General features: G+C 38.0%; 1 protein-coding gene across 2 annotated transcripts in view; it reads right to left on the reverse strand.

The window, feature by feature from the left end:
• kirrel1b (kirre like nephrin family adhesion molecule 1b) overlaps window positions 1–16110 on the reverse strand; it is an 84424-nt gene that overhangs the window by 6586 nt on the left and 61728 nt on the right. Inside the window, exons 6-14 of one of the 2 annotated variants that reach the window (XM_084911525.1) lie at window positions 15449–15554; window positions 14596–14744; window positions 13213–13340; window positions 12653–12779; window positions 10487–10587; window positions 6736–6952; window positions 5084–5191; window positions 2125–2252; window positions 1335–1445 (exon numbers count right to left, since the gene is read on the reverse strand). In XM_084911525.1, coding sequence (XP_084767651.1) covers window positions 1335–1445; window positions 2125–2252; window positions 5084–5191; window positions 6736–6952; window positions 10487–10587; window positions 12653–12779; window positions 13213–13340; window positions 14596–14744; window positions 15449–15554 — 1175 coding nt within the window. The remainder of the gene's footprint in view (window positions 1–1334; window positions 1446–2124; window positions 2253–5083; window positions 5192–6735; window positions 6953–10486; window positions 10588–12652; window positions 12780–13212; window positions 13341–14595; window positions 14745–15448; window positions 15555–16110) is intronic. The other variant, XM_084911526.1, reaches the window with a different exon arrangement.

Below are 16110 nucleotides of genomic sequence, written 5' to 3' on the forward strand. Positions count from 1 at the left end.
CAGGTTTAAGACATGTATGTGTCTTTTAAATATAATCTATTCTTAGTAAGGCATTAATGCTTTTTATAGACTACTAAAGGGTTAGTATGCCAAGCAAGTGGTGAATATTTTTACCACTTGTTTGGGATATGTATTTTATATTACACTGTTGCTACAAAACAAATCAAAAGAAAAAAAAGTATAATAATCTAAAAATAAAAGTTAAATTAGAGTTCTACAAATCTTGCATTATGTTGTCTTATATTGCTGAAATTGTAGAGTGTCACAAGATATGCATGGTGATAATGGTGGTGTGCTGTTGTTTCATGCATACACACAAAAATGTAATGATATGAGTAACGCAGCACTGTGTATGTGTAATAGAAATTAATTATTAAATACCAAAATATTACCAAAGACAGATATGTACTCTAATTACATTTACCATCGGTACTATCAGAACTTTAATAATTACAGGGGATATAAAGGGTTACGTCCAAATATTTAATATTTTTTATTTCTTGACAAAACTGCTGGGAAAGACCAAAACCACCAAGGCCAGGACTATTTACAAAGAGTTGTTTCTACACAGGCTCTTTGCATTTGGTAGTATGGACTAAAATTCAAAGCAGTGTTTTTGACTTTGACTCTTCTTTGAACTTGCACCTCCTCGTCTAGGATTGAAATCAATATGAATTCCTCCAAGCAATCACTGTCTGCCATGCCCACAACAAGCCGAATATGCCAAAAAAGGCTCTAACTTACAGTACGGTGTAAAGATTGTATAGAAACAATGAAAAACTCTGCTAACACTGAAATGCTCGATATCAAACCTGAAACTTCAGCATCTTGTGGAGGACTTTGCTGCTTTATCACCCAGTTTAAAATGCTTAGGAAAGTAATCAAGAAGTAATCAAGTTTAATATGCTACATTACTGTTGAAGAAACTGAAATACTTGCATTGTTTATTTATTGTCTTTTACTTATTTAGTCTAGAAAAGTTAAAACTATGTTATTTGCAGCCGTGTGACAATCACAGTAGGGTCGAGCTGCCTAAGAATACAGAATTCTGGCCTTTTCAAGAGATACCTGATCATCAGACTCTATAAGTGAACTCAGATACAGATAGTGGAGGTTTCTATGCCAGGACACTCACACTCAAAAAAAAAAAGGCACTACAGAAAAAGTTGCTTTAACTGTGATGTAAAGCCACAGGAAAAAGTACAGCAGGACCTGAAGAACATGATCACAAATCTCATGCACCATGCCAAATGTCCAGCGATGCTCTAGATAAGTGTTTTTTTTATTTTAATCCAACGCGAGCATGCCAACATATCTTCGCTGACTCATCTCACCTTGAGCTCGTACTCCTCCCGGGTGTCACTCTCGCTTCTGACGTCCTGCTTCAGGTCCATGTCATCTTTGAATGGCTGAGTGGAGGGAGAGAGGGAAACAGAGGGCAGAAACTAAACCATCAAACAACGAAACACACACACGGAAAGAGGGAGGGTGAAAAAGGAAAGGAGGAAGAAGAGAGGGAGGGGAGAGGAAAACAGAGTTTCAGGTTTTGAATCCCAAGAGACCGGAAGACGAGAAACGGTTAGTTGTTGGAGAAAAAGGTGTTTTTGCCCGAGCTTTAAAACCGTGTCAGAGCTGCGTCGATTAGATTCTCCAGGACTTCCGGGGTTGAATTCTCCTCTAAAAGGAACAAAATGTTAAAATGAGTGTGTGTCTGTATATTTGTTTATTATTTCTGTGTTTTTTGTGTGCACAAATATGTGTGCATTGAGGAAAAACTGTGTATTTTTTCCCCCAGTTAGTTTTTCTCCTGTATCTATGCGTGAATGTCTTGTCCTTGTTTCTCCTCATATGTGTGTGTACACATGCTTCATTGTGCTTTATTGATTTTGAGTCGAGTGTGCGCGCATATATTTTGACATCTTTTTTATGGATTTGTGTTTTTTAGTGTGTCTTTAGTGAGGCCTTGTGCGTGTGTCTTTGTTCCCATTGTGTGAGTGTGAGAATGTCTGTGTGTGCCTCTCCTGCCAAGTCGCCTTTAGTGTCAGTGTATCTGTACATTTAAGGCCATTGACCCATACGCCTCCTCTCCACGGCCCCCGGTGACTCAGATGGGAGCCTACTCACAGAGTACATAGCCTTGACCATGCGGGTTGCTGTGGAGACGTTGGCCGCCTCCTCCTCCAGGCTGTGGGTCTCTTTGTTCACCGTTTCTACCTTGATGTCTGGTTTACCGAGGGTGACACCCCTTCGACCTGGAAGAAAAACACAACCGCCGGTTATAATGTGTGGTAATGTTAAGATAAATGATTGACTTCTTTTTCAGTCTAGCTAGAAAAGTTGCAAGAAAAGAAAACTTCAGCATTATTTTTTGTTTTAAATTTGTTCAGCTTGCCTGGTTCATTATTTGCCTTGGCATGCTGACAGCCTTAAAATAAATGAAAAATATCCCAACATGAACTCTAAAGATATGACAGTGAAAGAATATGCTAAAATATCTCCACTCTACTTGGGCAATAATTTCTTTATCAGGGGTTGTTTTGATTAAAATTTATAAGATAAATATCGTTTCAGCAGATGTCTCTGTCTGCAAATCCAAGGATGAGTCATTATTTAATTTGTTGTCTTTTATATACGAACTTCTCAGTTTTAACCACCTTTGTCCTTTCCTTGTAGGTGTGATATTAGTTTTTTCTTATTTGTTTATGTGGTTATCATTTTGTATTCTGTGTCTATGTGTATTCTTTCATATTTTGTGTATCTTGGTATACTGTCGTTGTTAATCCATCTGCTTGGCTGGACTTTGTATTTTGGGTCGGCTACTGTTTCGTACGGTGGCCCTGAGAGGCCAAACGGACTGCAACTTAAGAAAACACCAGCAATAAGAAAAACGCTGCAAAAGCACACAAAACACAACGGAAATAGGACAAACGACGACGGGAATAGGAAAAAAATGATTTCCAAAAGCACAAAGGAAGTGTTTCTGGGGAGACAATAAGCTGATGGACCAGTTGCAGGAACCCAAAACATGGTAGGTGTGTTTTGTCACGATTCATATAATACTTATGACGGATTTTTAGGCTAATAGTTAGGCTAACACACTTACCTCTCATCTTTTCTTTCCTCACAAAACCGATAGATCCTCCACTTCTTTTAAGTGTCTCCCAGCGCAATTAGCATATTTTGGTTCCTGCAACTGGTCCGTCGGGTTATTGTCTCCCCAGAAACATTTCCCTTGAGCTTTTGGAAATCTGTTTTTTCCTATTTCTTTTGTCGTTTTTCCTATTTCTGTTTTCGTTTTTCCTATTTCTGTTTTGTTTTTTCCTATTTCCGTTGTCGTTTTTCCTATTTCCGTTGTGTTTTGTGTGCTTTTGCAGTGTTTTTCTTTTTGCTGGTGTTTTCTTAAGTTGCAGTCCGTTTGGCCTCTCAGGGCCACCGTAGTTTCATGTTTCTGACTTCAGCAGCTTAGTTTTCTAAAAGTAGATGCTGTGGAAGTGTCTGCAATTTTTTTATTTTAAAAAAGCGTTCAGAACAAATAGCATACCATGTGAAGCAATCTAATTTTTTTAGCCAGTTTTTCTCAAAAACAAGCAGCTCCACAGGTGGATTTGAAATAAAAACAAAATTATGACGTCCTTTACGTGTAGACTTTCAGCTTCACTGTTGGAATTACAGTCATTTAATAAATATTTTTCCATTTATATGGCTCAAAAGTAATTGGACAAACTGTCATAATTTTAAATGTTGGGAAAGTTTTTAATACTTGGATGAGATTCTTTTGCAGTCAATGAATGCCTGAAGTCTCAGCCCTGAGTTATGTTTCCTTCCTGCAGCCGTTTCAGTCTCAGTTGCTGCTCATTTTTGGGTCATTCTGCATTCCTTTTTTACAGTTTTAATAAATGAGAAACTGCTCTGTTGAGTTGAGATCAGGTGACTGTCTTGGCCATTCCACAATATCAATTTTTTTTACTTTGAGAAACTCTTTTGCAGCATGCTTTGGCTCAGTATCCATTTGCACAGGCCCGTGCTATAACATTACTATAATATTATTATAACATGCGTGTGCTCTTTCTCTCCTCCATACGTTTCTATTAAACCCTTCAAATTAAAGCTGGAAAACCTAAACCCCACCTTTCCAACACATTTTGTGAATTTAAACTTGGTAAAAGTCAACCTAAAATGTTGATATTAAATATACTTACTGTGTGCAAATGGCTTTATTGAGCTAGGATAAGGCAGTCTTGTCTATAACTGCAAACATGTAAATATTAGGGCAATAAAAGAAGTGTATTTCTATACTGTCTCGTGCAACTTAAAATGCTCAACTCAACATGCTTCAGTCGCAAAGCAGTCAATATTTGTCAGCACAAACAACTCACTTCCACAGCCAGAAACCTTAAAAGTAGAGATTTAAATCTGTGAAGTGTCGCGCTGCATCGTAGACGACAAATGAAAGACTGTTTATCTGGAGCCACAAAGATGTTTGTTTGAGTTTCTATTTCCAAACGGTGTCTTTTCTGTAGAGGTGTTATCAGCTCTGAACCAGAAAAAAATACACTCTTATCCACAGAAAATCCCTCTGGGGACTCTGCCAGTCACCTTCACTGTCTTTCCCACTTCTTTATTTGAGATGGAGCAGCTCAAAATTAAACAACTAAGAGACGCCGCTTGTTTTTAGCTCCCCGTTTAACAGAAGCGTGATTTGTGTTCATAAATACTAATTGGATTGCTGCAGGCTGTAGAAATAACATATAGGAATTCATAATTTAAATACTATTCACCTCTGAATGCTCTTGTTTTCTGCTCTGTTGTTTATGTACTTTATCTAGCGTAGAAGCAGCTTATAAATATAAGTCAAAAGAATTAAAAGGGAAATGTACAGTAGGCGTCTTAAGGCAGTTTGCCATATTATATGAATATTCATTAATATCGCTTGCTATATGGCTGGCAAGTGTCCCTTTTTTCCAGGAAAAGCAGAATGACAGTTGTAGAGAGTGGATAAAAGAAAGACTGATAGACACACACACAATATAAGTGTGTGCATGCCCCTACACAAACACATTAGAGAGCGACTGTGTGCACTCACTGCCTTTGCGTTGGCGGTACAGGAAGAAGGCGAGTGCCAGTAGAAAAATAAGCAGCAGAATGGAGGAGCCCACCGTGCCACCAGCGATAATTCCCACTGGAACAATATCTGAAACAAACACATGCAGAAAAAGGGTATGGGGTTGAGGGACAGCTGCTGCCTCATTGTTACAGAAACCTGCGCGGATGCAGTGTCGTTTAAGCACAAATCCACTGGTGTTCTAGCTTAATATTGAATCTCTGAGGGCTGCTTCTGTTGATAAGGAGCAGAAGCAGCACCAGTCAGACAAGGAATGAAATGCTTTAAGTGAACATGTGAGGGGAAAATCCAGGCTCCGTCTCTTTTTCTTGCTTTCAAAGATGTTTGGGAGATTTTCTGAAGCCGGCGAAATCTGACAGTTGAAACAATAACAGTTTGACAGAGCATGGAGAAGCCATTTTCTCAATGTAATGTGGCATACCAAGCTCTGGCAATAAAATATGTAACCATCCAGAATGGACTAACAACACTATCTATCTGTTCTCTGGCTGAGGCCACAGCTTAATAATCTTGTTCAAGGGCATCTGAGCTTGTAAGAAAGAGAAGAACATCTTGTTCGGGGACATTAAGTTCCCCGTCTGATTTTTTTTTCTGTAAACAAATTCAGCGCTTAAAAACTCAGCTGTTTGCCTTCATCACAAAACAAACGACAAAGCACACAACCAACCGTCATCACATTTGGAATTAAGTTTCTTAATTATTATGATGAAGATTACGTTATATTGCCTTTTTTCAGTTGAGCCACACACATAGATGAGTGAGGAGCATCTAGAAATGAAGAGATATAGAAAATTTTAATATGAAACATCCAGTTGATATTTCATTCTTTATATTAATATTTTGTTGATGTAAATTCCTGTTGCGTATCACAAAAAGCTCACCCAGAAAAAAATTTTCTTCATGGTATTTAAAGCCCAACAAATTAATTTAACACCTTCCTAATAAATTATTTCCAAAGCCAATTTTTTTTGAAAAATTGGAAAGCTGGAGTATTTCTCACAAAGTTTGCCACGTCCGAATGATTTATACAGAAACGCCACAACTTCATAAATTTAACTACAGTTAAAGCGTTTTGCATTCAAGTCCAGTGTAATGTTAACATCCATGGTTGCTACATATAATCTTTGTCTTCTTCTATGCTTTTGCTTTATGTATGTAAACTTCCACAATGCAGTAGCCAAACAGAAAACATAATTCTAGCATTAAACTAGGAAGGCAGGAGGGGTTTTGTGCTTCTGCCAGTGGAGTAGTTGTGTATCTACGTGTTTGAAAAGACAAGGAGAGCAGCTCATGAAAATTAGATACACATTTATGATATATATGATAAATATTTTAATTCTGTTTACTAACTACTGCAATCTGCATTGATCACGTGCCACGGCAAGCTTCATCTGTGCTTTAAAGTTGAACAAGTTATAAAAAAAAACCAAACTAAAACCCTAACTTCAACACAGTCTCTCCATAATGATGCATTATAATTCCATTATGCTAATATTTGAATTGATAATAGCAAGTAAAGATGAGTGTAGTTTATTTTCTGTAATGTGTACATGTGAGGAGTACTCAGCATGACCACCATGTTCAACATATGTTTCCCTTCCCCCCCTTCATACCTTTCTCCTCCAGTGTGATAATCATGGTGCCAGGTCCGAAGGAGTTCCAGGCAGTGCAGTTGTACGGGGAGTGGAAGTCTGACTCCATGACATTGTTGATGGTCAGGGTGGAGAGAACAGCCCCGCCTTGAGATGGAGGTTTACTCTGCTCCACTGTGTACCTCTCCATTAGTGTGCCTTTCTCTTTTTCCCAGACGTTTTCCTTCCACGCCCAAACCTGTAACAAAGATACCAAAGGCCTGACATCTAAACCTGGACAACCTGACAGAGAAGAGGCCAAGGCTATCACACACAGCTGGTAAAATACATTTTAAGATGTCAGTAAAACATGTTGGAGTGAGCACTGGCTTTTGCATTTGTTCTGTTTCTAAAAGCCTCTAAAAAAGCCGCCCAAGTGTACTTCAGTTTTAGATTAAGAATAAAGACTTGATATATCTGTAAATATATAAATATATAAATATGTGCCTAATCAACACATCTCCTCCAAGCTGTATTAATGTGATGCTGATTCGCCAGCATCTGTAATTTGTTTGATTTTTATCTAAACTCCAACATTTTCTGCTGCAATCATCCACTTTAACCTCAGGGATCAATAATGCTGATTTCACTTTTTCACGATAGCCTCACATCGAGGGACGCACACACACACACACACACACGCACGCACACACACGAGCAACAGATGGGCTGTTGTTAAGACGTGTTAAAAGAGACAAAAGCGAGGAAATACATTTTAAGATCGAAAGATTATATTTTCACACCTTGGTAACTGGTACACTATTCCCCAATTAAAATGTGTCCGCAGAGTTTTCTGAGTGGGTGAGAAAACAGTTCTGCTTAAAAAGAAGAGACACACACAGTGCAGCAAGTGTACAAGAGAGGTAAAAACTCGAGCAGGTTTTTCTACTTAAAATCTGCTGAGGTGGAATTCCCAGGGTATTAAATATAGAGCATGACAATATCAAATATACATACACCCAAATGTTGGGCTAATGTACCTCTTAACCTGGCTTGAAAAAATAAAAAGGCAAATGTCATTAAAGACTCAACCAGGGATGGTTTTTGCAGAACGCTTCATTTTCTTCACTCTCTCTCTTTAATCGCACTTCCTCACAATAATTATGTTGCACCACCTTTGTCTGCATCTCTGTCCCTCTTTCTCCGTACACACACACACTGCCCACACTTTTTCATACACACACACACACACACACACAGCATCATACTTCATATTTTATGAGTCCCTGTGTCTCTGCATTAAGCCTAGACTATAATGTCATATCACATTATACGCTCTGAGCTCTCTGCCAATGCAGCAGGGGGCTGAAGCTTTCTAAAAGCTCTGATTTCTGTCATGTCGGCGCTGCACAATTGGATAATTGACGCTGAAAGGTACAAAATTTTACTCTCCCTCCATCTCTCTCCTTCTCATTTCGATCTACTTCACCCCCATTCTCTCTGACTCATTCTAGCCTTCAAACTCAAATGGTGTAAGTGGCTTTATTTCAGTTCTTTTTGCTTCTTTTTGTGATATGAGTGCATACTGGTCATCGTATTCTTTTTGAAATTTTATATAGAATGCCAAACCACTTATATTTTAACTTATATAAACCTCACTTTAAATTAAATTTGAGTTTGGTCAGGCATTGCTCTCAGTGACCTTAGGAGAAAAACAGCACACACAGCTGGTATGGCAAATTCAGGCGGATACTCAATTACAGTTTTCTGGAAAGGCAATCTGAGAGAAAGCTTTCTTTTAAAGAAATGATGGTGCTTACTTTGAAAAGGACTGAACTGAGCTTTGGATGCTGATTGTCTTTATATGAGGGTTTGAAATTTATATGATTATGGTATTTCTAAGTCATACTGATGGTATTTCGTAAGAAAACTGAGTCAGTCTTTAGGAAAAATAGCCTGAAAGTGTTCATTTCACGAATCGCAGTCCTACATCTTTACAAAGTCACACCTGAGCTCAAAGGAAGACCTTTAACCCACACACAGCACTGGAGGAGGTGTGGGTTGTGTAATGCCTTACTCAAGGGTAACTGTATAAAAGCTGATACAAGATTCAAATCTTTCAGCAACACATCTCTGTAACCTTCCAATCAGGCGATAACCAGCTCTGAGTAATGATACATATGAGAGGGTCACAATATAATATCTGCATATGGATCTGTAGGAAAGGAGCACAGCATATGGTGACAGGTGGTGACTGGTTTCTATCTGTAGTCCACTTGAGGTACATGTGTTATTAACCAGTCATGTTTACGTTTAAATAAATGCACCATTTTATTTATATATTTACAATTTTGCTCTGAATTCACAAATAATGAATACCTCACAGTCATGAACTCGATAGCTGTTATCAGGTTACTAGAGCCATCGGTCGGATATCCTGAAAACACTCAGTCTCAAACTTTTAGCTGGTCTTACCAAAGGCTAAGTAGGTAAACTACCACATGAATACTTCAAGGTGAATATATCATAAATAAATTATATTTTTGCCAAAAGAAATCCATACCTGCTTTTGTTTTTTTTTCCTTAATTGCAGAACATTTTTTACTCCTGTGTTGAAAAATGAGTCTTACATCATAATAAGAGGAAGGGATGATCAATACTTTGATTGATCCTGATATAACTAAACTACACCAAAGGTTGTAGACAGTGAAATAAATCTGAAACCAACACTTGGCTGTCTTTGTAATGTGATTGATTCCATCACTGTGAAACTTGTCATGTTTACAGTCGATTCCCAAAATAGAGGTACAAGCATCACTGCATCCCTGAGAGATGGTGGAGGATTCGGAGGAGATGATTCATTTAAAGAAACTTCAACATTTCTTGGTTCATTTTCTTTTATAATTTCATTTTTTTCCACATATTTGACTTTAAGAGAGCAGTAAACATGCATGTATGATAGATATTGCAGGATTACACATTGATGTGAGCTTGGTCTTTTATTTGTAACAGCTAAAGACTTCCTGAAAGTTGACATATACACGTGCATCCACCGACTGACCGGAGCCAATGTATCACTGGTGAAATAGTGGTAATTTGAGTGTCCTACAAAACCTGTGCGGTGACATTTAAAGGCTTGTAGAAACAGCTTTGTCAATAATAGAAAAATATGTCGTAGCTATTTTGTGATGGTGTGAGAGTTACAGCCAATTTCATACCTGCCTGTCATACACCAAATTGTTGTAAATTGTAAAAACTGCAGGCACGTTTAGCTGTGATTTATTACTTGGATCGTTTAATATGTTTTTGAACATTAAAGTCACAGTGATTTCACTTTTTAATCACTTTTACTTTTCAATAAAAAGTCTTAAAATGTGCAACTCACCGCAAGCCATTCAAACACAAAACCTTTACAAATACTTTAGTAACATGTAACGTGTGGCGTCAATCGAAGCTGAATCTAATCTACTGCACTCCAACATCTCACTGGATCACGGTGCACAGTTTTGTGTGTGTGTCCTCTTTCTTTTCAGCCAAACACTACAGCAGCTGTTTTTGATGAGTCACACCTTCCACCACAGAGGAGGAACAGATTGTTCTCCCATAATCATTGGAGAACAGTCGCTTATGTCGGTCTTTCGGCCTGTGTGACACAGGCTGGAGAGAGAAAGTAAAAATCATTTTGTTTTCGGGGTGGACGAGGCGTTGCGATCACGATTCTGTGTGAGGCAGATGCAATCTGAAAAGGTCAAGCACCTCTGCAGAAGATTACAACTTCCAAGGATGGACTTACAATCTTATCAGGTGGAGGGGTGCTGGCGATGTAACATTTGATCTCCCCTCTCTCCCCTCTGACAGCGTACTGAACCGGATCACTGGAGATGATAGGGGGGCCTGAACGGGTGAGATAGCACAAGGCAAAGAGAGAGAGAGAGAGAGGGATACATGCACAGAGAGGAGGATTACTACAATGAAGAAAAACTGTCATTCATAAAAATCATATTAATTTGTAGAATTAAGAGAGAACCCCAAAAAGCAAATGAGATTTTTTTTTTCTTATATAGTGTCTGCTATTAGAGGACATTCTTTGACACGAATAATTGCTTTATTAAGGAAAGAAGAGATGTATTCTCTAGTATTAATACATCCCATAGACAGTTCTTCAACCTCTATACCTCTATATTTCAGACTGCATTGATAATAGTGTTTCCTAACTCTGGCTATGTGCTCGAAGATTGTACACAAAGAGTTTTAAAAAAGGCCAGGAAAAGCTGAAAGATGCATTCAGAGTCTGGTCATGCAGAAAATCTGTGAAATGTCTGTTGCAGGTGGGTAATTTTAATGGTAACAACAACTCTGAGCAAGTTGCAGAAAGATTTTGCTGTTATCTACTGCTTTTCACAAAAACACTCTGAGCAAAGTCACTGAAAACCTGCTCGCTGCAATACTGTCACTCTCTATCACAGTGAATGAAAGACTGTTAACACAGCAACCGCACTGCAGTGCTCTCCTTTTCAGTAATGAAACCGGGCTAATAAAAGTAACACGCATGTAACGGCGCTTGCGTAGCCCACCATCACTCTGTACGAGAAATAAAAATAAATCAGAGTGGAAAATAAAGTTAATGTGAGGAAAATATTTAAAGCTGCTTTTAGCACTGACCTCTGTAAGTTGAAAATAACATCCAGTCATCTTATTTTCAATTGTCATGCATGGATTTAATTACTGTGTTTCTGGACTTGACTGCAGTGGTTTTGATCATCAGTTCGAGCTCTCGCAACTGAATCCAGCTGAGGAAAAAACTCTGCTGCCCGGATTTTGATCTGGTACGGTACTAAAAAAAATGATCACATTACTCCAGTGCTGGCAAATTTGCGCTGACTGCCTGTTAAATTCTCTATTGATTTTAAAATTTTATTAATTACTTTAAAGAATTAAACGGCCTTGCTCTGAAGTATATCAAAGACCTATTAACACCATATATGTCTCTAAATTTCCGTAGATTGGAGAAAGAGGCTCTGCTGTTTTGTAAAAGGAGCGTTTGCCATTCGAGCTGCCCGTGGATGATAACTTTTTAGTGTCTTTCATCTCTCTCTGTTGTTTGTTATTTCTCTTTTCTGCCATTTTGTTGCTATTTTGAACTCATTTAGCTTATTTTTATGTAAATATTATATTTGTATTATAAAGCATATTTAAGTTGATTAAATGTATGACACATGCAATCGTCAGATAAAGTGTGATGCTGAACTATGAAACCAAAGCTGGTGTGCTATACAGTAGCCGTGCTCTGCAGAAGTATAAATAGCTCCACTAAAACAATGCATCATGCTTTGCAGTGAGTCATGGGAACGAGGTGGATGGTACAAATACTTTACTGTGTTCACACTAAGTGTCTGATTAGTGAATGAGTGCCAAAATAATCACCAGATCATTAATAAAATGAAAAAAGCTTTTAGCTTTTCATTTGCAAGGGCATGCCAGTGATTTTCTTTTCTTGTTTGATCAGGAACTTGGCTATTTAGTGAAGATTTAAGGGGCATTTGTGAACTCTCTTTTTATCACTGTGTTCTTGGTGAATCAGTTTTGATTTATTAAGTACCTGCTGGCTGCTCTGTGAGATTTTGAAATATTGGGTTTTGGCCTGTTCATGACTGAAAAATTAGCTGATTAGATCATTTGGGTCAGGCCGGAATAAATCAGGTCGGGTCGACAGGCCCATACAGTACTGTGCTCCATTCGCTCAGTCTCTTCAGCTGTCAGAGCGATTCAGATAGATGCATGCTTACATTTAACACTAGATCAAATAAACACATCCTGCAGGTCTGTGTGGTTTCATTATGCCTTGTTTATTAAGAATTAGGGCTGTGCTTTGTGTAGGGAGATTTCTTTACAAATGTTGTGAGTTTTGCTAATGTCGACACTTTTCTTGATAATGCAGAGTAAGTGAAGATTAACTGACCGTTGACAGTGAGCATAACCTCGGTCTCTCCCACGCCAATTCGGGGCACGATGGCCTTGCAGACATACTGGCCCGCATCAGCCTGGCTCACTGACTTCAGATGCAGTTGGTTGTTGTTGCTTAGCACCTGGACGCACACACACAGGTAGGGAAAAAACAGGCTGATGAAGAGGAAAAGAACAGAGATAAGCAGACTGGAGAGATGTTAAAAAAGGAGGTTGGAGGGAGGATTATCTATTTTTAATTCATATAGCATGTTGATTTACTTGGAGGGCACCATTAGTTTTTTTTTCCCCTCAAGCTTTTTTTAACTTGTTAGCTAAAAATTAAAAATTTAAGATATGAAGATGGCTTTACAACTGAGCAAACATTAACAAAATCTAGGTCCTTAATATAGATGTGCTTATATATTATATGGTTAGGACTACGACCACATTAGCTGTTCTCACTTTATAGTCTATATATTTCAGTAATTAATAAGTATTTATAGAAATAATACTTTAATCCATCATGAATGGGTGATCTTAGATTTAAGTTCAAAGGTAAAAATGTCTTTTTACCATGCTGGAACCCTTTTTAGTCCAGGTGAGAGTGAGAGGAGGGTTTCCAGACCACTTGCAGTTCAGAGTGACGTCTGCGTCCACATCCACTGTAACCGGCCTGGGCTCCACTACCAGTATGGGGCCAACTGAAAGAAAATAGCAATCCGATCACCAAATGAGCAACAAAAGGGTTCCTACCAAAGTCAAATGTATTTATATAGCTCCTTTCATACAAAGCAATTCAATGTGCTTTACAAAGACAAAAAGCAAAAAGCATTAGGACAAAACAAAAATACAATAATTACAATTATATTTTATGTAAAAGGTACAAAAACAAAATCGTTTTTAATCCGGATTTCAAAAAACAAATAGATTCTGCACACCGAAGACCAGAAAAGCACTTTAAAGCCTATTTACACTGCTTTGGTAGTTTTTGCACAAATTTTAAAATTCCCTTTTTAGTCTTTAAGGTTTACAAGTCTACATGCCCTTGCATCAGACGGCCTCTGAAAATGCTATTGTTTTATGAACTGGGAATGCCCCGCAGAGTCTCCGGTTCTTCTCTTTTATCTGTTCCTCAAAGCAAAACAACAAACATGTAGTGATGCTTTCAGCCATTACACTTCAAGCCACAGCATTACAGGGAGGGCAGAAGGAGCCCATTAGTACTATTATTAATGGCAGTAGTAAAATTAGTAGTAGTAGTAGGAGTATTCACTTTTGCTGTTTTAATAGAATAAAGATTTTTATGTAAATTTTTGTAAAATTTATGTAAAATTTTTAATTATTAAATTTTTTTTGTCAAACTTATTATTTTAGCTATTTTTATGATTTTCAGCAGTCTTCTACACTTTATATTGTGTAGAACACATTATATACAATATATTGTACTACAACAATATAAAGTTTATTATTGTGTTTCTCTTTATCATAAAGCATCTTGAGGTGGCTGTTGACTTGATTTGGTTGATTTTCATTTGATTCGTTTAAAAAAAATATGCGATTACACAGAAGTTTTATTACAGCAGAATTCATTCATATTCTCTAAGAAAGAACTGTTCATTTCACTATCATAAAGGAAGACATTTTTGTGCAACTGTTTTCTCTTTTTGTCCTTTTTCACTGCAATCTTTTTATGAATATGTCCTTAACTATGAAGAACACATTGCTTCTTTCACATTTTGATTATTTACCTAATTCATTTAAGTGTCTTGTTAAACTCAGTTTAAACCGAGAGAAAACGCAATAACAGCCTATTGGGAATTTACTCATTGCGCAATACACGAATGGTGTATGGTAACAATATAAATGCAGCATGTTTCTTTAGACAAATAAAGAGCACAAAGCGCATTCATGTCATCAGAATCCCACTCAGCTAAGAAGTGTTTGCACTCTACTCACAGTGCACGTCCACAAGGATGCTGACGTTAGTGCTTCCCACGGCGTTAAACACCTGACAGGACACGGGCTCGGTGAAGAATGAGTGATCTGCGGTGGTGACAAACACGCTTTCTCTGGCTCCCTCCAGCAGCACGCCACCTTTAGCCCACCTGACAGTGAGACAAAAAGCACAACACACAGTTCAACATGTTTCTAAGCGTTGTAAATCATTGTTATGTAGACCTCCCAGCGGGATATTTCAAAAGCATAATGGGTTTTTGAGGTTATCTAAATGTTAGATTTCCACCATAAGACAATGATTCTTTTTGTATTATCAATTAAGCTAACATTTACACGACTTTAATACGAAAACCTGAGGGAATGATTGCAAGAAAGTTCTCTTCATTTCTGTTATCCGTGCTGTATCTTGCCAGATATCTGACTCAAAATCAAATAACCATATTGCACATCGTCCATTAGATGACATTTAATGTTCACTCAGTAGGCCTAGTGCCTAAGTACCTGGCAGTGTTCCCACACAGGGACCCTCTGTTGGAGTCTCAAACCTCAAATTACAACCATCGTGTTAAACTCCAGCATTTTGCAGTTTTAGTGCTTCAGTGCTGTCACTTACGATAAAAGTCAGCGTTTAGCTGTACAAATGTTCAGTACTTTTATCAATTCTGTTCTCTAAGCAGAAATTGCTATTCAAGAGCAACAGCAGGGAGAGGGTATGAGCGCACTCACACAGATGAAAGAAAACATATTGGCTTTAAACATCTTATCTGCACTGCAGGACGAGCATCAAAAAGTTTCTCATAGCCTGAAGTGCACAAAAACCTGTAAACACATATTTTAAAAAAAACATCCAGACCTGTAGCCCATGATAGGAGGGTTGGCAGTGGCCTGGCAGGTAAAGGTAACCCTCTCTCCCTCAAGGACAGAGCGAGGCTCGATGGACAGGGTCACGGTGGGAGGGTCTACACAGGGAGAGATACACGTTTGATATATATTCTAAATGAACTTAACAATAATGTGAACATAAATTGTATTTATAAAATATGCATATAGCAGATGGCAATCCAGAAGTACCTTCAACCTTCATTCTTTTAAATGTTCAACGAGGGACACCTCCTATGGTTGCAAAAGGAACTCTGGTAGTAAAGAAAACTCTGGGTTCCCTTATTCTGAGACCTCAGTGAGCACGTTCTGATGAGTTTTTTGTTCTCATTTGAAAGTTTCGGTCCTTAGTGAATATAAAAGTGCGCTCATTTTATATATTACAGTCCCCATTAATATCCAGAAGAACAATAAAGCAGATTATGACTTAGGGTGGGCCTAGCATGTGAAAGACAAGCAGCTACTGAAAGAGCAAGTTTCCCAGATCTGCCCTCTGCTTGAAATTTCTAAAATGCTGATGGAGAAAATGCTTAAAAAGCTAAAGCTTAAAAACACTGGACTCTGCAAATCAGAACTCACAGCGGTGCCTTTATCTTTTATATAGAGATCATGAGTGTGAATAATATAATGACTGCA

Source organism: Perissodus microlepis, chromosome 18, assembly GCF_051167445.1.
Source record: "Perissodus microlepis isolate ML-2025 ecotype Zambia chromosome 18, ASM5116744v1, whole genome shotgun sequence".
Taxonomy (NCBI): domain Eukaryota; kingdom Metazoa; phylum Chordata; class Actinopteri; order Cichliformes; family Cichlidae; genus Perissodus; species Perissodus microlepis.